This window comes from Cetorhinus maximus, chromosome 30 (assembly GCF_964194155.1).
Source record: "Cetorhinus maximus chromosome 30, sCetMax3.hap1.1, whole genome shotgun sequence".
NCBI lineage: Eukaryota > Metazoa > Chordata > Chondrichthyes > Lamniformes > Cetorhinidae > Cetorhinus > Cetorhinus maximus.
The window spans coordinates 19256189-19283656 of record NC_135908.1 but is presented as its reverse complement, the minus strand read 5'-3'; the positions used below and the strand labels follow the sequence as shown (position 1 = coordinate 19283656).

General features: G+C 45.4%; 1 protein-coding gene across 3 annotated transcripts in view; it reads left to right on the top strand.

Annotated features, from left to right (window-relative positions):
- Positions 1 to 470: 470 nt before the first annotated feature.
- LOC144670116 (zinc finger protein 609-like) overlaps positions 471 to 27468 on the top strand; it is a 176592-nt gene continuing 149594 nt past the window's right edge. For all 3 annotated transcript variants that reach the window (XM_078532550.1, XM_078532549.1, XM_078532548.1), the window contains exons 1-2: positions 471 to 582; positions 22415 to 23319. In XM_078532550.1, the coding sequence (XP_078388676.1) occupies positions 22540 to 23319 (780 nt within the window). In that variant the 5' untranslated portion in view covers positions 471 to 582; positions 22415 to 22539. The remainder of the gene's footprint in view (positions 583 to 22414; positions 23320 to 27468) is intronic.

Genomic DNA, 27468 nt, shown 5'->3' with positions numbered 1-27468 from the left:
TTTCCTCGCTCCGCTCCGGCGGCTCCGCTCCGGGTTTTGCAGGCTCCGCTCCGGGGGATCCGCTCCGGGTTTTCCAGGCTCCGCTCCGGCGGCTCCGCTCCGGGTTTTCCTCACTCCGGGTTTGGTCCATCAATCCCTCAGCCTCGGGGAAGCCGCTCGGATCGGGCCAGAGGGAGAGTCGCCGCCGCCGTTGCTGCTGCCGCCGCCGCCGCCGCCCGGAGAACCGCGAGCCCGAGTCCGGACCTCCCTCCCCCCGCCCCCCACCTGCAGCTCGCGCCAACGCCGACAACAGCCTGAAGCGGCCTCGCAGCCTCGGCCTCTCCAAGTCCCCCCCCCACCACCACCCCCGCTCTCCCGCCGTGTCGGAGCCGAGCCCCGGAGCCGGGCGGCTGCCGATGGCCGCGATCCGGTGAGAGCGGGGCCCCGCTCGGGGAAGCGGCCTTGGCGGGCGGGCGGGCGGGCGGGGTGGGGGGTGGTGGAGGCGGTGGAGGGAGTGGGGGGGGGCGGGGGAGCAAGAGGAGGCCCCCCGTCGCCGGGAGCCTCGCCTCAGCCTCAGCCCGGAGCCCGGCTGCCGTCCACCGGGTAAGTGAGCGCCTCCTCCATCCGCGGGCGGGGGGTGGGGGGGGGGGGGGGGGGGAGGAATCTCTTTGTTCACCGCTGGGCCCTGGGAGGGAGCCGGGGGCTGGATTTGTGCCGACCCCCCGGTGGGGGGGGGGGGGGGGAGTGAAGCTTCGGTTTATGTCGGTGACACATTGAGGGTGGGGGGGGGTGGGGGGAGAGGCCCCGCTTCAGTCCCCGGGAGCCGGGTGACCTGCTGCCGGCACATGGTGGAAGGCAAAGGCGGGGCGGCGGTGGGAGTGGGGGGGGGGGGGGGGTTACTTCAGGGAGACAATAAACCCCCCCCCCCCCACCAAACCGAACCCCAACCCCCATCCCCACAGCCCCCGGGGGCACAGGATTGAGCAGCAACCAGAGCTGCTGCTCTTTGTGATGCCCCATCCCCCGGACACTGACAGACTCCATCCCCCACGCCCCCTCCCCTCTCTCTCTCTCTCTGAAATCAGTCCCAGTTTAATGTCTTGTTTGTTTTCCCACTCCCCAGCACCACCTCTTCTCTTTGCTTTGCTGCAAACTTGTCTGAGTCAGGACCCACTCTGGGTTCAAACCCCACCTCAGCACATCATCTCTGAGCCTGGACCCACTCTGGGCTCAAACCCCACTTCAGCACATCATCTCTGAGCCAGGACCCACTCTGGGCTCAAACCCCACTTCAGCACATCATCTCTGAGCCAGGACCCACTCTGGGCTCAAACCCCACTTCAGCACATCATCTCTGAGCCAGGACCCACTCTGGGCTCAAACCCCACCTCAGCACATCATCTCTGAGCCTGGACCCACTCTGGGCTCAAACCCCACTTCAGCACATCATCTCTGAGCCAGGACCCACTCTGGGCTCAAACCCCACCTCAGCACATCATCTCTGAGCCAGGACCCACTCTGGGCTCAAACCCCACCTCAGCACATCATCTCTGAGCCAGGACCCACTCTGGGCTCAAACCCCACTTCAGCACATCATCTCTGAGCCAGGACCCACTCTGGGCTCAAACCCCACCTCAGCACATCATCTCTGAGCCAGGACCCACTCTGGGCTCAAACCCCACTTCAGCACATCATCTCTGAGCCAGGACCCACTCTGGGCTCAAACCCCACCTCAGCACATCATCTCTGAGCCTGGACCCACTCTGGGCTCAAACCCCACCTCAGCACATCATCTCTGAGCCAGGACCCACTCTGGGCTCAAACCCCACCTCAGCACATCATCTCTGAGCCAGGACCCACTCTGGGCTCAAACCCCACCTCAGCACATCATCTCTGAGCCAGGACCCACTCTGGGCTCAAACCCCACCTCAGCACATCATCTCTGAGCCTGGACCCACTCTGGGCTCAAACCCCACTTCAGCACATCATCTCTGAGCCAGGACCCACTCTGGGCTCAAACCCCACCTCAGCACATCATCTCTGAGCCAGGACCCACTCTGGGCTCAAACCCCACCTCAGCACATCATCTGTAAGCCAGGACCCACTCTGGGCTCAAACCCCACCTCAGCACATCATCTCTGAGCCAGGACCCACTCTGGGCTCAAACCCCACCTCAGCACATCATCTGTGAGCCAGGACCCACTCTGGGCTCAAACCCCACCTCAGCACATCATCTCTGAGCCAGGACCCACTCTGGGCTCAAACCCCACTTCAGCACATCACCTCTGAGCCAGGACCCACTCTGGGCTCAAACCCCACCTCAGCACATCATCTGTGAGCCAGGACCCACTCTGGGCTCAAACCCCACTTCAGCACATCATCTCTGAGCCAAGACCCACTCTGGGCTCAAACCCCACCTCAGGGTGCTAAGCATGTTCTTGGTTCTGCATCCCCTGCACAACCCCCTCTCCACACAGACGCAGAGGTATGAACTGCCTTGGCTTAGTGATTGGTAGCCCTCTCACCTCTGTGTCAGATCATGGGTTCAAGTACCGCTCCAGAGACTTCAACATACAATCCAGTGCACTGTCAGAGGTGCCATCAAATGAGATGTTAACCCAAGGCCATTGTTTTCCCTGTCAGGTGAACGCTAAAGATCCCACGGTTTTATTTTGAAGAAGAGCAGGAGGGTTCCCCCCATGTCCTGGCCGAACTTTATCTCAACCTAAAAATACGGATGAGGCATTGGTCATTTATTTCACTGTTGTTTGTGGGAGCTTGCTGTGCGCAATTTAGTTGCTGTGTTTCTTGCATTACAATAGCGACTGCATTTCAAAAATATTTATTTTGCTGTGCTGTGCTTTGGAACTTCCTGAGATTGTGAATGGTGCTATATGAATGTAAGCTCCTAATGCGGTGTTTTGTGACCTGACTCTTTCTTCAGATACATGAGGGGCAGTGAACAATATGTTGCTTCACGTGCAACATTTGTATCTTACTTCTCAGATGTTTAAGGCATTAAGGTAATGATTGCTGCAAAAGTCTTGTTGGCAGCAAGTTGAAATAGAGGACTTCCCCGAATAGTATCATGTTGGCTTCTGTCACGTAGGAACTGAGCCATGTCACAAGCCTTCCCGCTGGACACCAGTGATGTGAGTCAGCCTGAGCATTATGTATTTGCTCAGTGGGTTTTATCTCGATTAATTTTAAAGCTTCTCTCATTGGCAGCAGTTCCTGTGGTGGACGCCAGTGATTGGGAGGTTGTGTCATTGATGAACAGCCCAACTTGAGGAATGTCTGATGACTGGGACTTTACGGTGCATAAAATGGCCAGTTATTTTAGTGTTTGGATAATCTCTGCAGAAAGAGAGAATTGTGCTTGTTTCAGGTTGGGCCCATGCGAAGTTCAGTTGGAACAGATTGCATTGCCTGTGGCTGATGTTTTTCCAAAATTTGCTGGTGGTATTTTCTTTTGGTAACCTTGCTTTGATTGTTGGGGTCATTAATCCTTCATCGTTGATGTCATGTGTCAAATGTGTGTGAAGTGTGTTGGCTGATCACTATGGCTCTCTGCAGCGAACAGACTGTAAGGCAGGTTTGCCTGTGCATGCTGTACAGTATTAGCTGATTTCGGAGGGAACAATGCAATCATGTCTACGTTAGAGAGGGCAAATCAGCAAGTGCCTCATCAGTATGCAGTGATCTTTACTGGAAGCACACGTGCACAGATATTTGCCAAGGGCAGGTGTAAGCACATGGTGATGCCTCCTGTAGCGGAATATCCTGTCGTTGCAGACTGTCGAGGACCGCATGGAGAACGACCACTCCAAAGTGGCAAAAAAACATCTGTGCAATTGCACCTCAGTGGGAGTCAGTACCTTTTAAGAAATAAATGGGTGTGAGAGGGAAAATTGGAGAAATAATGAAAGGTTAGCAAGTGTAATAATATGTATATTTTAAAATGGACAGAATGAACCCTCTTTGTGCTGTAATTCCACACCTTTTGCCTCCCTATGTTCCTCCACTCCTTGATGCCCATTTCTTCAATCAAGCTTTCGTTTCTCTTTTAACGTAACAGAAGAACCAAGTGTCCAAACTCTTTCCTTCCCTCTGAAGTGTTGTTCTATGTTAAAGGTGTTGTACACAAACAAGTTATTGCAGGCTGTCGTCAATATGTTCAGGAAATGACAGTCCTCGTTAGAAACATTTGGAGTAGTCACTCAGTGTGAAGTATAAGATACGCTGCCAAACTTGGATCCAACATTGCCTTCAGATTCTACGACTCTTGGTTTCTTCACTGTGTGATTGGATGGAGTGAGAACAGCATGTATGGTGGGTTGTTTCAAATTCAGGAAGAAGGAACAGCGGTAATGACTATAATCGTGTTCATGTGTTAAGGGTTGCAGCGAAAGATTAAAAGCTAGAGAAGATGAGCTCTCAAATGGCAGGCATTACCTTGTATCCTGCCCTTAGCGCAAGATGGTTGTTTGAAAATCTTTGCTGCATATGGAATAATATTTGGTTGGATGTTAGCTTTCTACAGTTCAGGGTTGTTGAAGGAGAGGGCTTGGTGGTCTTGGGGCTTTAGCAATGGAAAGAGATATTGAGACACAGCATGGTAGCAAATGAAAACCAACCAAGAGCAGAGTGATTGAAGGTTAAGAGGCTGCTTGGATTTGAGTGATGTGTAGAAATTGTCTTCAGAGGATTTGAAGCCTTTTTAATACCTTATGGAAAGGATTGCAAGAGATTGATATTCACTGATTTAACCATTGTACCTTAAGAGGATTAGAGCGCACTTGGGGTTGCGTGAGTTTAAGTTGCTGATTGTAGTGCAGAATCATCAGGAAATGGAGTGGATGTGTGTGGCTAGTGAACACAGGAGGTTGTATATATGGGAAAAGAGGAGACATACGAGCACACAAACATGAATTAGGAGCAGGAGTAGGCCACTCGGCCCCTTGAACCTGCTCTGCCATTCAACAAGATCGTGGCTGATCTGATTGTGACCTCAACTCCACATTCCTACCTATCCCTGATAACCTTTCACCCCCTTGCTTATCAAGAATCTATCTAGCTCTGCCTTTAAAATATTCAAAGACTCTGCTTCAACTACCTTTTGAGCAAGAGATTTGTAAAGATTTGTGATCCTCTGAGAGAAAATATTTCACCTCACCTCTGTAAGGGGCGACTCCTTATTTTTAAACAGTGACCCCTAGTTCTAGATTCTCCCACAAGAGGAAACATCCTCTCCACATCCAGACTGTCAAGACCCCTCAGGACCTTGCATGTTTCAATCAAGTCACCTCTTACTCTTCTAAACTCCAGCAGATACAAGGCTAACCTGTCCAACCTTTCTTCATAAGATAACCTGCTCATTCCTGGTATTAGTCTAGTAAACCTTCTCTGAACTGCTTCCAATGCATTTACACCCTTCCTTAATAGGAGACCAGGACTGTACACAGTACTCCAGATGTGGTCTCACCAATACCCTGTATAACTGAAGCATAACCTCCCTACCTTTGTATTCAGTTCCCCTCACAATACATGATATTCTATTAACTTCCCTGATTACTTGCTGCACCTGCATACTAACCTTTTGTGATTCATGCACTAGGACACCCAGATCCCTCTGCATCTCAGAGCTCTGCAATCTCTCACCATTTAGATAATAAGCTTTTTTATTCTTCCTGCCAAAATGGACAATTTCACATTTTCCCACATTTTACTCCATTTGCAAGACCTTTGCCCTTTTGCCCTCTTCACATCTTTCTTTCCTACCTATCTTTGTGTCATCAGCAGACTTAGCAACCATCCCATCCATCCCTTCGTCTAAGTCATTTATCTAAATTATAAAAGTTGAGGCCCCAGCACTGATCCCTGTGGTACACCACTCGTTACATCTTGCCAACCAGAAACTGACCGATTTATGCCTACCCTCTGTTTCCTGTTAGCTAGTCAATCTTCTATTCATGCCATTATGTTACCCCCTACAACATGAGCTTTTATTTTTTTCACAATAACCTTTATTCACAGCACGTGACTCCTTCAAAGAACTCCAGTAAATTGGTTAAACATGATTACCCTTTCACAAAACCATGTTAACTCTGCCTGATTACTGTAAATTTTTCAGTGCCCCGCTGGAACATCTTTAATAATAGCTTGTAACATTTTCACTATCTCAGATATTAAGCTAACTCGCCTGTAGTTTCCTGCTTTCTACTTCCCTCCCGTTTTGAATAAAGGAGTTACATTTGCCATTTTCCAATCTAGGCAATTTTGGAAAATTAAAACCAATGCATCAACTATCTCAATACCCGATCCTTTTAAGACTCTAGGATGAAGTCCATCAGGACCCAAGGACTTGACAGCCTGCAGCTCCAACAATTTGCTCAGTACCACTTCCCTGGTGATTATAATTTTTTTGAGTTCCTCCCTCCTTTCCATTTCCTGATTTACAGCTATTTTTGGGATGTTTCCTTTATATTGAAGACCAATGCAAAATATCTGTTCAATTGATCTGCCAACTCCTCATTTTTCATTATTAATTCCCTAGATTCATTTTCTTTGAACCAATGCTCACTTTGTTAACTCTTTTTTTAAATATCCATAGAAACTCTCACTATATCTTTACATTTCTAGCTAGCTTTTTCTCGTACTCTTAATTTTTCCTTCCCTATCAATCTTTTAGAAATTCTTTGCTGTTTTTTATATTCTGGCCAATCTTCTGATCTGCCACTAGTCTTTGCGCAATTATAAGCTTTTTCTTCAAGTTTGATACTATCTTTTACTTTTTTAGTTAACCACGGATGGTGGGTCCTCCCCTTGGAATTTTTCTTTCCCATTGAAAAGCATCTATTCTCTGAATTCTGAAATATCCCCTTGAATGTGCCAATGCACCTATCCCTTAATTTGCCACTTCACTTTAGCTAGCTCTGCTCTCATAATAGCCCTTATTTAAGTTTAAAATACTAGTCTTAGACCCACTCCTCTCCCTCAGACTGAATGTAAAATTCAATCATATTATGATCACTACTACCAAGGGGTGCCTTCACTACGAGGTTATCAATGAGACTGAGTTAATTGACATAGGTGAACAGTCATCAACTACAGAGTGGAATGGTTCGGAAGGAAGCTAGGTTGCCTGAGCGTAGATTTGATGAAAGGCCATTTAATAATCATTACTATTAACCAGAGGATTTGAAAATGGCAAGACCATGAAAAATAAATCACAGAGGCCTCAGCCTCAAAGCTACGCAACATCAGCAAGAAGATGGCCACAGAATGGACATGCTTAAAGCAGGGCAGCTGGTCATGGACTAAACCAGAACTGAGCATTCTAACTTAAGAAGCTGCAAACCTAATGGTAACAGAGCGATGTTAGAGGGTTAAGGACAACCTAAGGAGCAAGAAGATTAGACTTGCTGCAGGAGAGGCAGATAAAGAGAGGAGCAAGTTTGGAGCAATGCTTCTTGCCCACAATGGACAAGCTAACACCAAGACTAGAGGTACTATCTGGGAACTAGAGAGCATAAGATGCGAAAGACCTGGCAGGGATGAAATGTGATGATGTTCACATTAGTCAAGTGGAGGAAGGAGTAGAACTCGTGGAGAAAATGATCCAAACAGGTCAATTTTCTCATCGGAGGAAGTGACTGGATGGGAGAAAGGTGAAAATGGGGATTCATTGCAGTTTCAAGAAACATTGGTAAGAGACCGGAAGGAGCAGAGCTACAGGTTTCTTTTCTGCTGAATAAATTCATTGGATTTCCAAACATAAGGGGTGTCCCACTGTGTCGGATTGATAAAGACATAAGGTGAGAAAGGAAGAATTGTTTTTAGACGAGGCTACAGCATTGAAGGATGAAATAATGCCAGAACTGAGGGCGAAAGGAGATACAGTGCCAGGTTTGGGGGCTGACAGGAGATACAGTGCCAGGTCTGGGGGTTGATTGGAGATACAGTGCCAGGTCTGGGGGTTGATTGGAGATACAGTGCCAGGTCTGGGGGTTGACGGGAGATACAGTGCCAGGTCTGGGGGCTGACGGGAGATACAGTGCCAGGTCTGGGGGCTGACGGGAGATACAGTACCAGGTCTGGGGGCTGACGGGAGATACAGTGCCAGGTCTGGGGGTTGAAGGGCGATACAGTGCCAGGTCTGGGGGTTGAAGGGCGATACAGTGCCAGGTCTGGGGGTTGATGGGAGATACAGTGTCAGGTCTGGGGGTTGAAGGGAGATACAGTGCCAGGTCTGGGGATTGAAGGAAGATACAGTGCCAGGTCTGGGGGTTGAAGGGAGATACAGTGCCAGGTCTAAGGGCTGACGGGAGATACAGTGCCAGGTCTGGGGGTTGAAGGGAGATACAGTGCCAAGTCTGGGGGCTGACGGGAGATACAGTGCCAAGTCTGGGGGCTGACGGGAGATACAGTGCCCAGGTCTGGGGGCTGATGGGAGATACAGTGCCAGGTCTGGGGGCTGACGGGAGATACAGTGCCAGGTCTGGGGGTTGAAGGGCGATACAGTGCCCAGGTCTGGGGGTTGACGGGAGATACAGTGCCAGGTCTGGGGGCTGAAGGGAGATACAGTGCCAAGTCTGGGGGCTGACGGGAGATACAGTGCCCAGGTCTGGGGTCTGAAGGGAGATACAGTGCCAGGTCTGGGGGATAACGGGAGATACAGTGCCAGGTCTGGGGGATAACGGGAGATACAGTGCCAGGTCTGTAGGTTAACGGGAGATACAGTGCCAGGTCTGGGGGTTAACGGGAGATACAGTGCCAGGTCTGGGGGTTAACGGGAGATACAGTGCCAGGTCTGGGGGTTAACGGGAGATACAGTGCCAGGTCTGGGGGTTAACGGGAGATACAGTGCCAGGTCTGGGGGTTAACGGGAGATACAGTGCCAGAACAGAGGGTTGAGAGGAAATATGTTGCCAAATCCGGGGGTTGAAGGGCGATACAGTGCCAGGTCTGGGGGTTGACGGGAGATACAGTGCCAGGGCAGGGATATGAGGGCAATACTGTACTTGGAGAAGTGTGAGGTTCAGCACTAGCCATGCTGGTGAGAATCGACTCAGGTAAATGTTTGAGGGAGCTGGCTATAACCAGATTTTAAACCCAACTTGTACACTAAACAGGTAGTTTTGCCAGTGTTGGATTGGTGCAGTTTATTGCTCTGACCTGTCAAAAGCACTGGTCCTGTGGCAGTTTGTTGTGTTGGAGTTGTGCAGTTCACAATGATTTGAAATGAATTACAATCTATTTTGCTTATAGTGAATGTCAAAATACTAACCCCCTACTTTTAGCCCTCAAGGCAAATATTTTCAAATACATATTTATCCTATGTCCTAACTGAAAAAGAGTGGCACGGCCATATTTCCCTAGATGGGGAAGAAATTTGCCAGTGTGTCATGCCCAGATTCCCTCTGTGTATTTTTGGGTATGGGGGAAGGGTCAGAGTTGTTTCGGATACTAATTTAGGTGCACTTTGAAAATTCAGAGCTTCCATATCTCAATCCGTTAAATTTAAGGTTTAGTCCTGGTCAGAGTTCAAGTTTTGGTCACTGTTGAATGTTCCAATCATGTTAGAGTGTCGGGAATTGCACTTGGTGCATTCATCACCTGGGTGGGCGTTTCCTGAATGAGAGAGAGATCTGCCACCCTCTATCTTTAGCAGAAACAGCCCGGAATCGCTCCTCATAGAGTAGTGATAATTTAAACCATTTTATTTATCCTGGCATTTTGCACAGGGGTGGGGAAGAACTTGATGTAAATGATTCCTCAGTGATACCTTGCCCAATATATATATTATCTAACTTAGTGGTAAGACTGGTTTAAGGCATTCAGCACTTTTCCACCTCTCAAAACTCCTCCATCCCCTAAGATCATTGCGCTCCTGCAAGCCTGGCCTTTTACACAAACCTGATTCCCTTTAGTCCATCATTGGTGGCCGTGCCTTCAGCTGCCTGGACGCTGAGCTCTCAAATTCTCTCTCTCAACCTCTCTGTCCCCCAATCTCTCTCCTCCTTTTAAGACTGTCCTCAAAACTTACCTCTTTGACCAAGCTTTTGATCATCTGTCCTAATGTCGTCTTATGTGGCTCACTCAGATTTTGTTTGATGACATGCCTGTGAAGCACCTTGCGAGGTTTTACCATATTAAAGGTGCTATATAAATGCATGTTGTTATTATATTTTTTCTACTGTCTGCTTTCCATTAGCCTGATTGCTCAGGGTCTGTGTGGGCCCAGGGAGTTGAGAGCTGTGTATTTGCCTATAGTGGAACGCCTGGTGTCCTGGGTGACATGGCTGAAATTTGAAACCGCATTTCGAATATTGAGATATCAGGGAGACGATCGTCCAGTTTGCTTAAAAGCTCCGCTCCTTTTGTCAGCTGGTTTTTGTTGTTTTGTTTGGGTATTTTGTGCTGCAGATTATGATCTCTCAAACAACAATTATAGAATTGACCAGATAACCATTTTTTTAATATAATGGGTTGAGGGAAAAACGTAGGCCACTACACCAGTGACAGACTGTCCCACGGTGCATACGTGATATAATGCATGTGTGTCAAAGTTAGCGGGGTTGCATTCTGAAGTGCTTAGAGTGGCTTGTGTTGGGCCACTAAGGCCCACTGGAAATGGAAAGTCCCGGCTGCTTTCATTTACAGGATATGGACTTTGCTGGCTAGGCCAGCGTTTATTGCCCATCCTTAATTGTCCATGAGAGGGTGGTGGGTAAGCTGCCTTCTTGAAATGTGGTGTAGGCACACTCTTAGTACTGTTAGGGAGGGAGTTCCAGGATTTTGACCCAGCAACAGTGAAGGAACAGCGATATATTTCCAAGTCAGGATGGTGAGTGGCTAGGAGGGGAACTTCCAGGTGGTGGTGTTCCCATCTATTTGCTGCCTTTGTCCTTCTAGGTGGTAGTGGTCATGGGTTTGAAAGGTGCTGTCTAAGGAGCCTTGGTGAATTCCTGCAGTGCATCTTGTAGATGGTACACACTGCTGCCGCTGAGCATTGGTGGTGGAGGGAGTGAATGTTTGTGGATGGGGTGCCAATCAAGCTGGCTGCTTTGTCCTGGATGGTGTCAAGTTTCTTGAGTGTTGTTGGAGCCGCACTCATCCAGGCAAGTGGGGAGTATTCCATCACACTCCTGACTTGTGCCTTGTAGATGGTGGACAAGCTTTGGGGAGTCAGGAGGTGAGTTACTCACCGCAGGATTCCCAGCCTCTGACCTGCTCTTGTAGCCACAGTATTTATATGGCTAGTCCAGTTCAGTTTCTGGTCAATGGTAACCCCCAGGATGTTGCTTGTGGGGGATTTGGTGATGGTAATGCCATTGAACGTCGAGGGGCAATGGTTAGATTCTCTCTTGCTGGACATGGTCATTGCCTGGCACTTGTGTGGTGCGAATGTTAGTTGCCACTGATCAGCCCAAGTCTGGATATTGTCCAGGTCTTGCTGCTTTTGGACATGGACTGCTGTGACAAAATCTGTCCATTGTCCCTTCAGCTGGCTAGTGGCTGCAGGACTTCCCAGGCAATGGGAGCAGCAGCTGAAAAACAATATAAACTGCAAATCCTCCTGCTGAGTCTCCCGCTGCACCCCTCTGTCTCATCATTATAAAGGCGAGGTAATTCTTCATGTGTTGGCTGTGGAACTGAAGTCGCAGAGTGTTGTAGAGAGTATTCCCTCATGTCTAGAGTTGCTGTCCGTAGCAGATGTATTATTCTCTTACTGTCTATGTAAACCCTGAGAAATGCTTATCTGTATGGTTCCTGTGTTCCAGTCCTGCTCTCCATTTACCTGATTAATGCTAAGACTTTTGTCAGGAGCTGTCTTGCCAACAGAATAAACAGAGGGAAGGTGCAGCTGGTTCTCGAGCACAGGTGTCCTCAGATTGAATGTGTATTTGGTGTTTAAAAAATAAATGTGCACCTTAGGTATTTAATTACAAAGAGTTGGAGTAAAAATGAGACTGTAAGCTCTTTAACCTGTTGACAGTCAGGCTGTGCTCTGCTTTTTCTTTGCTGACTATCTGGGAAAAATAATTTGTCATTTCCAAATCGTACATGGATGTTTCTGCTGAAGGTCCCTGTGTGTTTGCTAAGCAGTGCCTTCTCTGGGGCAGAAGGTGCTGTCAGCTCCTGCGTGATTTGATCCATCTGTTACAAAATGTTTAGAACTCACGCGCAGAAAGGGGAGAGATTTTGAGTGCTTCCTGGAGAGTTCCCATGGAAATGGAGCAGTATCTGTTTTGAGTGTGTTGATTGCAGGTGTTTAACCTGCTGGCTGGCCAGAGATGGTGCAACAGTAGAAGGAAGTAAAGAACTGTAATACATGTTTGCAATCGAGAGTCTGCAATGGATCTGTGCCGGTTGAAGTGATCATCAAATTTCTGTTTGTCATTTGATTTCTGAAGTTTGGGCTCTCCTTCTTTGATTCTTTTGCTGCATCCTAATAAAACATGTTTCCTATGCTCATTTTCTTCTGGGAGCTGATGGTGTTTGTTTTATTGGACTTTAAAACAGGGAGTGCCCTGGAGAGTTTCAGTTTACTGGGAGGGAATGTTTGGGGGAGTGCCAGTACTCACAACGTTTCCCCACCTTTGAAATAGAGAATGTTTTGAGATTCAAGGTGTCTAAGAGAATTTTTATCCATTTATTATATATCGAGCAGGCACTTCATGTCCACAAACCTTATTTTCCTGTCATCAACTTTTCTGTTACCATTTCCCGTTAAGAATTTCTGTATTAAACTGAAGCTCCATCTCCCCCTCGGGTAGGTGTAAAAGATCCCTTGGGACTGCTTTGAAGAAAAGCAAGAGTGCTCTCCGCAATGTCTTGGCGAATATTTATCCTTCAGTCAGCATCACCAAAACACATGACCATGTCGTTATCACATTGCTGTGTGTGGGAGCTTGCTGTGCACAAATTGACTGCTGTGTTTCCTACATTACAACAGTGATTGCACGTCAAAAGAATTTAATTGTTTGTGATGTGCTTTGGGACACCTTGAAGTTGTGCCAAACGCTATATAAAGAAAAGCCTTTCCTTCTTTCTGTGTTTCCCATTTAACTTTTCTACGTCAGCTGTCATCTTGTAGCGTAGGCTCTACCTGTGATATGGACCGAGTTTCTAAACTTTTCCAACTCTTCCATTGTGTGTGCATGTGCACGTGTATATTTATTGATCAGTGGGCGATGGGTAATGCCTGGGGCAATTTCTTTAAAAGTCATTTTTAGCAGTTAATAAATACGAAAGCTGCGAAAGACGTTTGGCACTCGGGTTAATCTGTTTCTTTTCAGTGATGTGTGCACTGTGAATGATAGCTTTGCTAAGATCTTCCATGTTCAAGTCTTAATGTAAATTACAGATAAATGTGACTAGCTTCCAGCTGTCCTTGCTGCAGCCATTCAACCCTTCATCTCATCAATCAGTCGCAATATCTCTTTGAAATGTACATCATCTACTGCTGCGTCTGTGTGTTCGATTTGCACTAATGTCTCACAGTGAGATCTGGTAGTTGGTTGAATTGTGTTTAATGTGCTTAGCATTACCTGAGGAGAGGTTATGATTGGATGAAGATTGTATGTAGACATGAGGTAGGATGGGAAATGCAGCAACATGGGAAGAGGTTTGCTCCATTGGAATTCTATGATTGGGTCTGACTTTTGTTTGCCTTGTTGGTGATGTAATGAAATTATTGGGATAAAATTTAAGATCTTGCTCTCGAAGTTCCGGAGAGGTGAGGTGAGAGTAAGCTTCAAAGCAGAGCATGTGTGTTTATTTTCTCAGTTTCCCCTTTGCTTCACTCTGCTCTTCATGCCCCTCTGCCCCCTCACTACTGCTCGCTATTTTCATGGAATGGGTTAAAGCAAGTTTCTGTGCACAGTTCTGGTCTGAAAAAGAAATCAAGGCACTGGAGAAGGTGCAAAAATGCTTTTACATGGATGGTACCAGAACTGAAAGTTTTTTGCCTGCCAAAAAAGATTGAACAGGCTGGAGCTTTTTTCAGTACAAAAGAAAAGATGTGACCTGATAGTCTTTAAGGTTATGGAATGGTTTGATCTATTTGTGGGGGAGGCTAAAACTAGGTCTTTCTATGTGAGATAGCCACTAATAAATTCAGGAGAAAGCTTCTTACTCAAGAGATTGGGAGTGGTTGAATGGTGTAGGTGCATTGACGGGGAAGCTGGGAAAATGCAGGAAGAAGAGAGGAATAGTGGTATCCTGATAGAGTTAGACGAAGAAAGATAGGAGGGGATGAGGAGCATAAACACTGGCATTGTCCAGTTGGGCTGAATGGCCTGATTCTGTGGGACTGCTCTTGGCAGTCATGCGGGAGAAGATGGGATGATACCTTGTGACTGCCAAGAGGATCTTTGTTTGATGCAGTAAAGCAGTGTTTTGTTGACGCCTTTAATTCTGGAGGAGGCTTTGCTCTGCTGTTCAACATAGGCCAAGCAGACCCGGTTTGTTCCGGACTCAACCTTTGGAAGAGGCTGATCTTATAAATATTTATTTCAGTTTCTTTTTGGCTTCCCCATTTAAATCATTTGCCTCCCCACAGACTCTTTTCTCTCTTTGAAAGGGAGGATATACACACTGTGTATAGCTGCTGTTCCAGGAGCTGGGAAGTGTACAATATAGTGATCTGAATTGACTGTTTTCACATCTCTGCAGGGAAACACCTGGCTTCTTGATTTGGAAAGTTCACCATATGAGGAGCTGTGGCCTTGGACAAACTATTGTCATTCTGTGTTAGAACCACTTCTAAGCCTCTATTAAATACGCTGGCAAATTATGTATTGAAACTGCTTGCTGCAATACAATATAATACTTTGCGTACGATACCCTGAAAATCAATCAGTTCAGATTCATTCTACCCTAATTAATGGAGAAATTGATTCCAACAAATTGCCCATAATTCAGGTTTCCAATTTTCAATGCTTATGTAAGCTGCTTTTTTTTGGTTTTTACCAAATCTGGATCACATTCTCGCTTTTTATTTTTCAGTTATTCACAGTGAACAAACTGGATAGGATGGTGGTTTAGACACTAGCCTTTCTTTCCTGGAAAGACTCAGCAGGTCTGGCAGCGTCGGTGGAGAAGAAAAGAGTCGACGTTTCGAGTCCTCACGACCCTTCAACAGAACTCTTGAAGGGTCGTGAGGACTCGAAACGTCGACTCTTTTCTTCTCCACCGATGCTGCCAGACCTGCTGAGTCTTTCCAGGTAATCCTGTTTTTGTTTTGGATTTCCAGCATCCGCAGTAGTTTTTTGTTTTTAGCCTTTCTTTCCTGGTACCTTGAATTCAAAGTCATCCCAAGCTGCTGGGTTTGTCTGAAGTCTCCTTTGCCTGCTGGGCTGTAAGCGTTTGACATGAAATGAGTTTGGCAGTCTCTCCCGCAGGCCAGCAGTTTTCCGGTGAACTTTGACACAAGCTGACCCTCCCTCAACACTGAATGGGCAATTTCACTAAGTGGCTCGTGTGGGAAAGCGAAAAAAAAACAGTTAGAAGGTGGTCCTAAGGTTGGAACTGAGGGAACTTTACTTTGCATATTAAAACTGTTTGTTGACTGAGTGGCTGTGTTAATCACTCTACAGCTGATTGCTTTCCAGCTGAATTACTGAAACACCCTTCATGTGCTTTTTAACTGGAGTACAGTTACCATACTCATTTGGAACTCTTGGTGATGATGCCTGCACTGATGTTGAGGTAGATATGATTAATTTATACATGTGTACACTGTAATATTAGATGGAAATAAAAAATGTAGTTCATTGCTCTTTCATCTCATCAGGCAGTTTGAATTATCCAGATCAGATCACCAGATAATTATAGATGAAGAAAGCCATTTAGCCCATCTTGGTATATCCATCCAGAAGGATCATCAAATCCTCCCCATTACAGCCTCCAGCTAGATTATTTTTCTTTATTCTTCCATGGGATGTGGGCATTACTGAGGGGGCCAGAATTTGTTGCCTATCCCGAATTGCCCTTTGAACTGAGTGGCTTGCTAGGCCATTTCAGAGGACATTGCTGTGGGTCTAGAGTCACGCATCAGGGTGGCAGATTTCCTTCCGTAAAGGACATTCCTGAACCAGGAGGGAGAAAAGAATAGAGGGATGGGGAGCAGAATGGAAAGAGACTTGGGGAGTGTAATTGCTGGCATAGATTAGTTAGGCTGAATGGCCTGTTGCTGTGTCCTAGTATCTGTGTAATTCTAAGTAATGGGCTTTGTTGTTCGGTGTTCAGCATTGGTTGGACATGTTGCATCTTAGTAGACCGCCAGGACTTCCTCTTCTCCAATTTTAACACCATTCCTGGTGTACATTTGTGGCCCATTTTTCCTTTCCAATGTATAGGACCTTATATTTGCCTCTATTGTATTTCGCCTGCTATATTTCTGCCGGTTTGGATATTTTGCCCAGTCGCTCGATAATTTATGCCCTCCTGATTTCAGAGCCCCTCCTGGTTTGTTATCATCTGCAAACTTGACCAGTTTGAATCAGGATTGAGTCCAAACCATCTACACAAATTCATAACCGTATTAATCCCAATACTGATCCAGGGAGCATCCACACTCAGTAAGCCACCCTGAAGTAACACCCTCTAAAAATTACCCATTGTTTTCCACCGTTCAGTCAGTTGTACCCTGCATCCTTACTGCTTTAAATTTAACCAATAGCATTTATGTGGAACTTTGTCAAATGTTTCTTAGATCCAGTGTTGCCATAGGACTTAACATTGTCCATTGACCAGGCAGAATCTTCCCCTATCCGAATCCATTTTACATAAGAACATATGAATTAGGAGCAGGAGGAGGCCACTCGGCCCTTCAAGCCCTCTCTGCCATTCAATAAGATCATGGCTGATCTGATTGTAACCTCAACCCCACATTCCTGCCTACCCCCTATAACCTTTCACCCTCTTGTTAACCAAGGATCTATCTGGCTCTGCCTTAAAAATATTCAAAGACTCTGCTTCCACTGCCTTTTGAGGAAGAGAGTTCCAAAGACTCATGACTCTCTGAGAGAAAAATGTTCTTCTCATCTCTGTCTTAAAAGAGCGACCCCGTTATTTTTAAACAGTGACCCCTAGTTCTAGATTTCCCACAAGAGGAAGCATCCTTTCCACAAACACCCTTAAATTTATTGCACAAAATAATCTTTCACTTTGCATCTGATGAATGATTCTATCATTTTACATGGAATTGAGGCAAAATGAATACTTTATCCCTTGTTCAAATCCATCCATGGTCTCACCCCTCCATATAGAATGGCTTCAGCACAGAAGGAGGCCATTTGTTCTGTCTGACTGTGCTGGCCTCTGAAGGAACAACTCACTCAGTGCCATTCCCCTGCCTTTTCCCCTAGCCATGCAATGTTTTTCCTTTTCTGATCATGATCCAATTCCCTTTTGAAAGCCTCAATTGACCCTGTCTTCACCACATACTCTGTCAGTGCATTCCAGATCTTAACCACTCGCTGCATAAAAAAGTTTTTCCTCGTGTTGCCACTGCTTCTTTTGCCAGTTGCCTTAAATCGGTGCCCTCTGGTCCCTGGTCCTTCCAACAGTGGGAACAGTTTCTCCCTATCTGCTCTGTTCAGACCCATCATGATTTTGAACACCTTTATCAGATTTCCTCTCAACCCTTTTTCAATAAGAACAGTCCCAACTACTCCTCCAATCTGCCTATGTAACTGAAGTTCCTCATCCCTGGAAGAATTTTCATGAATCTTTTCTGAACCCTCTCTAAGGCCTTCACATCCTTCCTGAAGTTTCACACCCAAAACTGGACGTAATAGGGTCGCACCAGCGTTTTAATATGTCATTAAAATAAAGCAGATTAAATTCTCTCTCTAACTTTCTTCATCCCTACAATCCTCCAAGACCTCTGAGCTTCCAACTAATTCTGACATCTTGCACACTCCTGATTTCCTTTGCTCCACTAAGGGTGCCTGTGCTTTCAGCTGTATAGTTCATAAACTTCCCCTCTCCATCTCTGTCTCCTTTCAGATGCTTCTTAAAACCTACCTCTTTGGTGAAACTTTTGGTCACCTGTCCTATTATCTGTTTACGTGGGTCGGTATCAAATTTTGTCTGATGACATCCTTGTGAAGTGCCTTGTGACATTTTACTACCTTAAAGGTGCTATACAAGGGCATGTTGTTGTTGCTGATGGGTCCCATTTTGTAAAAGGGGCCATATGATTGATGACTGGGTGATACATTTATTGCACAAACCTCCCTAAGTCCCACAGATTGCAGAAACTCACCCACAGGATTCGGAACAAAATATTTCCTCCCTACGTCATATGGGTGTCTGGAATGAAATGGTAATGTTTTCAAACGTGCCTGCCACAAGACTGGGCAGTGCCCATGGATGAGAAAGCAAAAGGGCTTCCACCTGAAGTTTAGCTCCATTGTGGATGATCAATACAGTACTTAATGTATTAGCCATATTGTTCCCGTTGAATGGGAGATTTAGAGAGATGGGATAATTCAACCTTGCTTGCAGAGTTGACCCATCTTCTCACCGCTGAGCTTTGTACAGGTATAATCGAAATGCTTAAAGACTTGAGGTTGTACTAGACCATATGATATTCAGCCTCTCCAATATCAGGAGATGTGACCATCAATTCACTGCTTTTTTAAAAGTCAGATTTCTGTTTCTGAGGTTGCTCCTGGATGTCATCGCAATATGAAACTTCTTTGTACAAGATGGAATGGAAATCGTGTGCATTGCGAGTACTCTTCTTTCCTATTTTTTTAAACCAGCTGCTTATCCAGTTCTTTACCCTTGCTTCCTGTGGATTTTAACTTAATTAGAAGTCTTTCATGGGGCAGTAAACCATGAGGAGGTGCACAATTTACTTTATCTTTGGCATCACAGAAAGAAAGTCAGATATTGCCTTGTATGATTATCCCTTTCACAACAAGGCTGTTGTTTCTTATAGTCACTGTCAGTCAAACATTGACTACTGTTCAAAGTTACTTCAAATTATTTTATTTTGGCATAACAAAGGCAATTTGAGTTATGAGGTGTAGACTGTATTTCTTCTGCTTTTGTATGTCTTATTGCTGTTGGGATAGTGGGCTTGTATTTGCCTGTGTCAAACGTTACTGTTTTTTAAAGATGATTGCCACATTAGTTTATCCCAGTCCTGTAGAACTCTTTTGGTGTTTTAACAGTCGGTGCTGTACAAGTTTCCTTCCTGGTTTCCTTAAGCATCCCATGATATACATACAGCGACCATCCTGTCCTGGGTCTATTAGCTTCAGCTCTGCAACTCTTCAAATATTTCTGATATTTTTTGGAACAGAGGAAGCCGAGGGAAGATTTAATTGAGGTGTTTAAAGTTATTTAGGGCTAAGATAGAGTAGATAGGAAGAATTTATTTCTCTTAACAGATGTTCAGTGGCATTCACATCACTGAATCCCCTGCCTGGTGGTCACCATTGACCAGAAACTGAACTGGACCAGCCATATAAATACTGTGGCGACAAAAGCGAGTAGATACTGGGAATTCTGTGACGAGTAACTCCCCTCTTGCAGCCTATCCACCATCTACAAGGCACAAGTCAGGTGTGTGATGGAATACTCTCCACATGCTTGAATGAGTGCAGCTCCCACAACATTGAACAAGGTCAGCACCATCCAGGACCAAGCATCCCACTTGATTGATATCCCTTCCTGAAACATTCATATCCTCCACCACAGGTGCACAGTGGCAGCAGTGTGTACCATCTCCAGGTGCATTGCAGCAACTTGCCAAACTTCCTTTGATAGCATGTTCCAAAACCCTGACCTCTACCACCTAGATAAACATGATACACATGGAATCATTGTCACCAGCAAGTTCCCCTGCAAAACACACCAACCTGACTTGGAAGTATATCGCTGTTCCTTCACTGTTGCTGAGTCAAAAACCAGAATCCCCCCCCGCCCAATCTGCACAATGGGTGCAACTTCACCAGTTAGACTGCAGTGGTTAAGAAGATGGCTCACCACCGCCACTTAAAAATGCAATTAGGGATGGGCAATAAATGCTGACCTTACCAGCAACACTTCCACGAACCAACGAGAAAAGGTTTAAAAATCTGGGTTATAGATTTAAAGTAATTTCAGCCAGAGGATGCTGGGTGTCTGGAACTCACTGCATGAAAAGGTAGTAGAGGGAGAGATCCTCACTGCATTTAAAATGTACTTGTATGTACACTTGAAGTGTCTTTACAAGGTTACAGACCAAAAGCTGGAAAGTGGGATTAGGCTGGATTGCTTGTTTTTTGGCTGGGACAGATAAACTTTCTGTAAACTTCTATGATCCCACTCTATAAAACCCTGTAGTATATTGAACAACCTGATTATCATAAAAGCAAAAAACTGCGGATGCTGGAAATCCAAAACAAAAATAAAAATACCTGGAAAAACTCAGCAGGTCTGACAGCATCTGCGGAGAGGAACACAGTTAACGTTTCGAGTCCGTATGACTCTTCAACAGAACTAATTATCAGGTTAGCTAGTATTCCTTACTGCAGTGAGGATAACTAGAAAAGATTAATTGACGTTTTCAACAGTCTTACCTTCTTAAATTTGCTGTTTCTGACTGTGCTTTTACAGCTATGAAATTGTCAGCTCATGGTCCCTGACAACTGTGGTTAGAATATTGATTAAAATAAGTTAATTAAGTAGATTACATAGAATGGATACAGAAAAATAGGGTTTGTAGATGAAAGGTTAAAGCAGAGCCAAGTGATGAGACCAGACCTGCACATTGACAGGCTGTGCCAGCACAGTTTAGCTTGGAGCCTTATCTGGGGTGAGCTTGGAGCCTCATTCCCCAGCCTGAAGGTTATGGGTCCAAACCCAATCATAATCTGGAGTACACAATGGAGGCTGATGCTTGAGTGCTGCTGCGGTTGGGATGAAACATTAACACTTTGTTTGATCAGGTGGAGGTTAAAAATCTCATGGTGCTGTTTAAAAAGAACAGGGTGTTCTCCTGATATCCTTGCCAAATTCTTTGCTTACCCCAAAACAAGTTTATTTGCTGTGTATGCAAAATGGCTGTTGCATTTGTTTACTTAACGTTGACTGCACTCCAGAAGTAATCCATTTGCGTAAAGCACTTTGGGGACACCCTGATGATACGATAAGGCCCTTTTTCTGTATCCAGAAATGTTGTAAAATTCCTTCATTTTCCCACCAGTTGTTTTTCTGACTTAATTTAGAATGCCAACTGGGGTGAGCTAGGTGACTGTGTAATAGATTAAAGCCTTTTGTTTAAATTTAAGCATTATAAGAACAAGGAATGCCTTCCAACCTGTCTCGCTAAGTCTTTTCAGATATGCTGTCCGCCCTCTGGGCTCTACCCCACCCTTTTAATTTGAGGGAAGGTGCCAGGAGGCTTCTCTCCACTCCGTCCGAGATAATTGAGAGGGCCTCAGGGTGGCTGTCTAAAAGAAGAATGCAAAATGGTGCACAAGCACAGCAGGTCAATTTGCATCTGAAAGAGAAAGCCAGGTTAATGTTTTGGGTGTTAGCATTTGTGAGAAGTAGAAGTGGAAGAGTCGGCCTGGATAAAGCCCTTTTGTAGGACTAGGGAGGACAAGTCAGTTCATGTCCAGGGCAGTGTATAACAACAAGTAAAGAACAAGAGTTCAAATTGACTTGCGTTTTTCAATAAAGACGTGGTGAATGGCTTTGAATAGCCAATGGATGTTTTTTAATGCTGGAGTGAGGGTTAAAGTGCTGTGCACTATGATCTTGAATGAGGATGAGATGGGCAGGGAGTTGAAAGATGAAGCCAAGTGGAGTGAGAGTTAGCTGGAAAGGATTTTAGATTTTCCTCATGAGACATTTTTTTCCCCTCACTGAATATGGTTGAACTCTTGTATCCTCCATTGTTTACCCTTGTGTTCTCAAGTGCTGGTATCCAGTTTCAGCTGTGGAAAATCGGAGCTGCTCAAAGAGCAAGCGTTTTTGGCAGTTTTCTCTTGGCAAGGCCCTCAACCCTAGCATCCACCAACCTGTTTTATTAGTGAATGATTGTGTGACCCTTGCACTCTTCATGGAAAACTTGCTCAGGGTTTATTGGGATTAAAATATATACCTGGTTCTGGAGTAACATGAATTCTTTCCATATGCCAGTCTGCCTTATGAAGTCTGCAGACTGCCAACTTCTCTGTTAGTAATTCTCTTGATATTTCTGTCTCTAACCATCCCCTTGTTATTTTCCCATCACTGCCTGGAGCTCAGCCAGAGCTGGTAGATTTTGCTTGAGTGACTTGTCTGTGTTTTGGTATCTGGTAGATTGGCATCACGTAATTTCTGTGTCTATCAGTGCTTGGCGGCTCATTGTCAGGTAATTTTTCTGTCCATTCACATCTAGTTATTCTGTGTCTCATGCACAATTTCTTACCTTTTCCAGGCGATGATGCACTCACATCGGAGGCGAAGTTATGAGGACGCCACGATAAAAACCTAACACACCGGCACTAGTCCAGCACCACTGAGAAGAGAAAGGAATCTTTTCACAAGGAAGGTGAATCTAAGATGTCCTTAAGCAGCAGCAGTTCAGCTGGGAAAGGTGTGGATTCGAATGCTGTTGATGCCTACGACAGTGGGGATGAGTGGGATATCGGAGTTGGGAATTTAATCATTGACTTGGATGCAGATTTGGAAAAGGACCAGCAGAAAATGGAAATGTCAGGGTCAAAAGATGGGAGCATCCCAGTGCCAAGTGCAGTGGCAGCTCTGCCAGAGAATATCAAGTTTGTCACGCCAGTTCAAGCACCTCAGGCCAAGGAGAGCAAATCAAAGGCAAAAAGAAGCAAGAATGCAAAGGACGGGGGTAAATCTGTGTCTGCTGCTTCCCTCTACACAGTGGGAGAATCAGGAAATGGGAAGAAAGAGATGCAGGGGCGATCTGGAGATTTGACAAACCCCAGCGGACTGGGGTCTTCCAACAGCACATCCAAAGGGTCGGAAAAGGGCCCAAAGACTGTCCGAAATGGAGCCGGATCAAAAAAGGAGAAGGAGGGTGGATCGAGCAAAAGCAAAAAGGATAAAAGTGAGAGCAGTGGCAGCGTGCAGCCACCTCCTGGGAACGATTCAAATACTGCACAACAGCTGGGGTTGGGGTCAGGGTCAAAGGGCAGTTCGTTTGAATGTGCTCAGGGCACAAGCTGCCCAGATGGCACTGCAGGTCAAGTGCTGGATTTAGGAAATGCACCAGTGGATAGCAATACCATCTCCAACCTGTTGGGAATTAAAAACGAGTCGGAGGAGGTTGAGAGTGAGTGTCGACCACTGAAGAAAATCAAAACAGAGAAGGTAAGAACAGTGGTAGTTTTGAATGCTCTGCAAAATCTCAATATAGTAATGAGATTGGTGCTTGTTAATCTGATCTCGTAGGACGAGGTCCAGTTTGACAAATCTCCTTGACAAATCTGTCTTTCATGTAGTGACAAATCAATTCAAGACCCATTGCGCATATCGACCAACCAGTGACCTCCTGAACAATCTGTTGAAGAGTCAGCCACTCTTCAGGACCCCTTACAGTATGGTTGTAAAGAATTATCAGCATTCGTTTGTACTTGCTGCTTTTTGCTGTGTTGATGCGCGCACATTTTTTGTTTAAGTCCGTGTACATGTGACATCATTAGGGAAAGCAACTGCGAGGGGCACTCATTGGGGATGTTGGTTGGTGATACCAGTGCCGGGAACTCATTAACTGAGTAGTGCGTACTCACCTTGCATGCACTTTTCACCAGGCTGCCATTTACCTGGCCATGTAACATCAGTTGCTCAAAGAGAAGCAATTGAGAGAAGAGAAATGAACCGAAGAGTGTTAGAATTCATGACGCTGTGTGCTGTTAGACATTTTTTAAAAAGTGGTTCTGATGGTGCAAAGTACCCTTTAAACATTTAGACTTCACCTAGTCCAGAGGGACTGGCTCCCTGTGCTATAGTAATGGTCGACACTTAATCCCACCTGATCTCACAGAATGAGGATGTGCACCTTGTTGACTATGTTGAAATCACTATGGGGATTGAGGTTTGGTTTAATTAATTCACACGGTCTGGTGGAGCATGGAGTCTGCTGTTGTTTCAGTGTTGCCTCCATGCAATTTCTCAAGTGAGAGGCTGAAGTGTTGAGATCGTGAGTTTATGTGATCAGTCAGATTTATACCACAGTGACTCGTTGCTGCGGGCTTATAAATGCTCCAAATGATTCTGATAGCCTGGTCTGTGACTGATGTTGTGTAATTAGGACTGAAAGAAAGAGTATCCCCTCTTTGACTGTGGTGAACTGACCCAATAGTGACTTCTAAGTACTAGGTCTGAAATATTAATATGGAAAGTGCTGCTGAATAGAACTAAATTGGAAACAAACAAGCTGATTGTTTCTCTCTGATGCTGCTGATCGTGGTGTCATTGTATTGCACTGCATGCAACGCCTTGCCCCATGCCCTTAGTTTGAACAGAAAACAAAATATAGCCAGTGCTAGAAAGCTGAAACCAACATGCTTGGAGATATTCGGTGGGCCAATCAGCATCTGTGGAGTGAAGAGAAAAGGTGCTTCGTGTTCGGACCTTTCCTCATTTAAGATCACTCAAGATCACAGAATTGTTATGGTGTAGAAGGAGGCCATTCAGCCCATCGTGTCCGCACTGGCTCTGAGCATTTTAACTTAGTGCCAATTCACTGCCTTTTCCCCATAACCCTGCATGTTGTTTTTATTTAAATAATCATCCAATACTCTCTTCAATGCCTGAGTTGAACCTGCCTCCACCACACTTCCAGCCAGTGCCTTCCAAATCCTAACTACTCGCTGTGTGAAGAAGTTTTTTCTCACCTCACATTTGCTTCTTTTGCAAAACACTTTAAAACTGTGCCCTCTGGTTCTCGGTCCATTTACGAGCAGGAACAGTTTCTCCCTATCTACTCCGTCCAGACCCCTCATGCTTTTGAAAGCTTCTATCAAGTCTCCTCTTAGCCTTCTCCAGGGAAAACAGTCCCAACTTCTCCAATCTTTCCTCATAACTGAAATGTCTCATCCCTGGAACCATACTCGTAAACCTCTTCTGCACTCTCTCCAATGTGTTCACGTCCTTCCTATAGTGTGGCGCCCGGAACTGTACACAATACTTCAGCTGAGGTCTAACCAGTGTCTTATATAAGTTCATTATAACCTTGCTGCTCTTGTTTATGCCACTATTAATGAAGCCTAGAATACTGTATGCTTTAGAAACAGCTCTCTCTCCCTGTTCTGCCACCTTTAATGACTTATGTACATTTACACCCAGGCGTCTCTGCTCCTGCACACCCTTTAGAATAGTATCCTTTATTTTATACTGTCGCTCCATGTTGTTTGTATCAAAGTGTATCACCTCTCACTTCTCCGCATTGAACTTCATCTGCCACCTATCTGACCACTCCACCAATGTCCTTTTGAAGTTCTACACTGTCATCCTCAGTTTACAATTCTCCCAAGTTTTGTGTCGTCCGCAAACTTTGAAATTGTTCCCTGCACACTATGATCTAGACCATTTATATATATCAAGAAAAGCAAGGATCCCTGGGGAACTCCACTACAAATCTTCTTCCAGCCTGAAAAATACCCATTAACCATTACTCTCTGTTTGCTATCCCTCAGCCAATTTTGTATCCACGTTGCTACTGTCCCTTTTATTCCATGACCTATAACATTCCTCACAAATCTGTTGTGTGGCACTGAATCAAACACCTTTTGGGAGTCCATATGCACATCAACAGCCTTGCCCTCATCAACCATCTTAGTTACCTCTTTAAAAAATTCCAGTAAGTTGGTTAGACATGATTTTCCTTTAACAAATCCATACTGACTCTTCCGAATCAATCCACATTTTTCCACGTGACTAATAATTCTACCCCGAATAATTGTTTCTAGAAGTTTCCCCAGCACCGAAGTTAAACTGACTGGTCTGAAATTACAGGTCAAATCTTTACAACCTTTTTTGAACAAGGGCGTAATGTTTGCAAATCTCCAGTCCTCCGGCACCTTCCCCGAATCCGGGGAATATTGAAAGATGATTGCCAGTGCCTCTGCAATTTCCACTCTCACTTCCTTCGATATTCTTGGATGCATCTCATCTGGTCCTAGTGCCTTATCAGCTTAAGTACCGACAGCTGATCCAGTCCTTATCAATTTTAAACCCTTCTAGTGACTGAGTTTCTTCAACTATCACCATGGCCTGGGCAGCATCTGCCTCGTAGGCAAAGTATTCATTTAACACCTCAGCCATTCCTCTTGCCTCTATGTGCAAACCCTCTTTTTGGTCCCTAATTCGCCCTACTCCCCCTTTTACCACCCAATTACTATTGATGTGCTTATAGAATACTTTGGGATTTCCTTTTATGTTAGCTGCCAGTCTTTTTTCATAATCCCTCTTTGCTTCTCCCTTCTGAACCTTCTGTATTCAGCTTAGTTCTCAATTGTATTTGCTACCTGACACCTGTTGTAAGCGCACTTTTTCTTTTTTAGCTTAATTTATATCTCCTTTGTGATCCAGGGAGCTCTGGATTTGTTTGTCCTACCCTTCCCTTTTGAGGGAACGTACCTTGACTGTGCCCAAACAATCTCCCTTTTGAAGGTAGCCCATTGTTTATCTACTGTTTTTCCTGCCAACCTTTGGTTCCAATCCTTCCAGCACCATTCATGCCCCATTGAAGTCCGCTCTCTGCCAGTTGATTATTTTTACTCTGGATTGACCAATGTCATTTTCCACTGTCATCCTAAACCTTATGATACAATGGTCACTGTCCTCTAAATGTTCCTCCACTGTCACTGGATCTGCTTGGCTCACCTCATTCCCAAGAACCAGGTCTAGCAGTGCCTCCTTTCCTGTTGGATTGAACACATACTGCTGTAGGAAATTGTCCTGAACACAATCTAGGAACACTTGTCCCTCACTGCCCTTACACTACCACTATCCCAGTCTATATACGGGTAATTCAAGTCCCCCATTATAACTACAAAGCATGAGCTTCACAGCTGACGTTTGGAGCAAGGACTTGCTCCAAAGATTTCAGTTGCAGTTTCAGGGCTGGGATAATGTGGCCCTGGAGACATTGCTGAGGAAATGAACATAATGTTGGTACAAAGTTTTCTTGTAAGAGTGCTGTGCTGAATACTTAAAGCCTAATCTTTTCAGCAACAAGCGGTTTATCACTGTCATTCTGTTTGTTTATAGACTGATCCATAGCTAGCTTCGTAACTCATTTCAGGCACTTGTCCAGAGCCAGTTTAACAGTTTTTCGATCCTGGGTTCCTCCACAATCCCATGCGATTGCATCCCCTCCCCCAACCTGCCCAATCTCATGTGTGAACTGCATTGGCAAGAGGCAGCCTGAGCTCACTATTGCCTGTGAGCCAGTTCATGGGGCCAAGTCCCACTCTACAATTTTCTCTCGCCAAATCTAGGCTGACACCCGAGTGT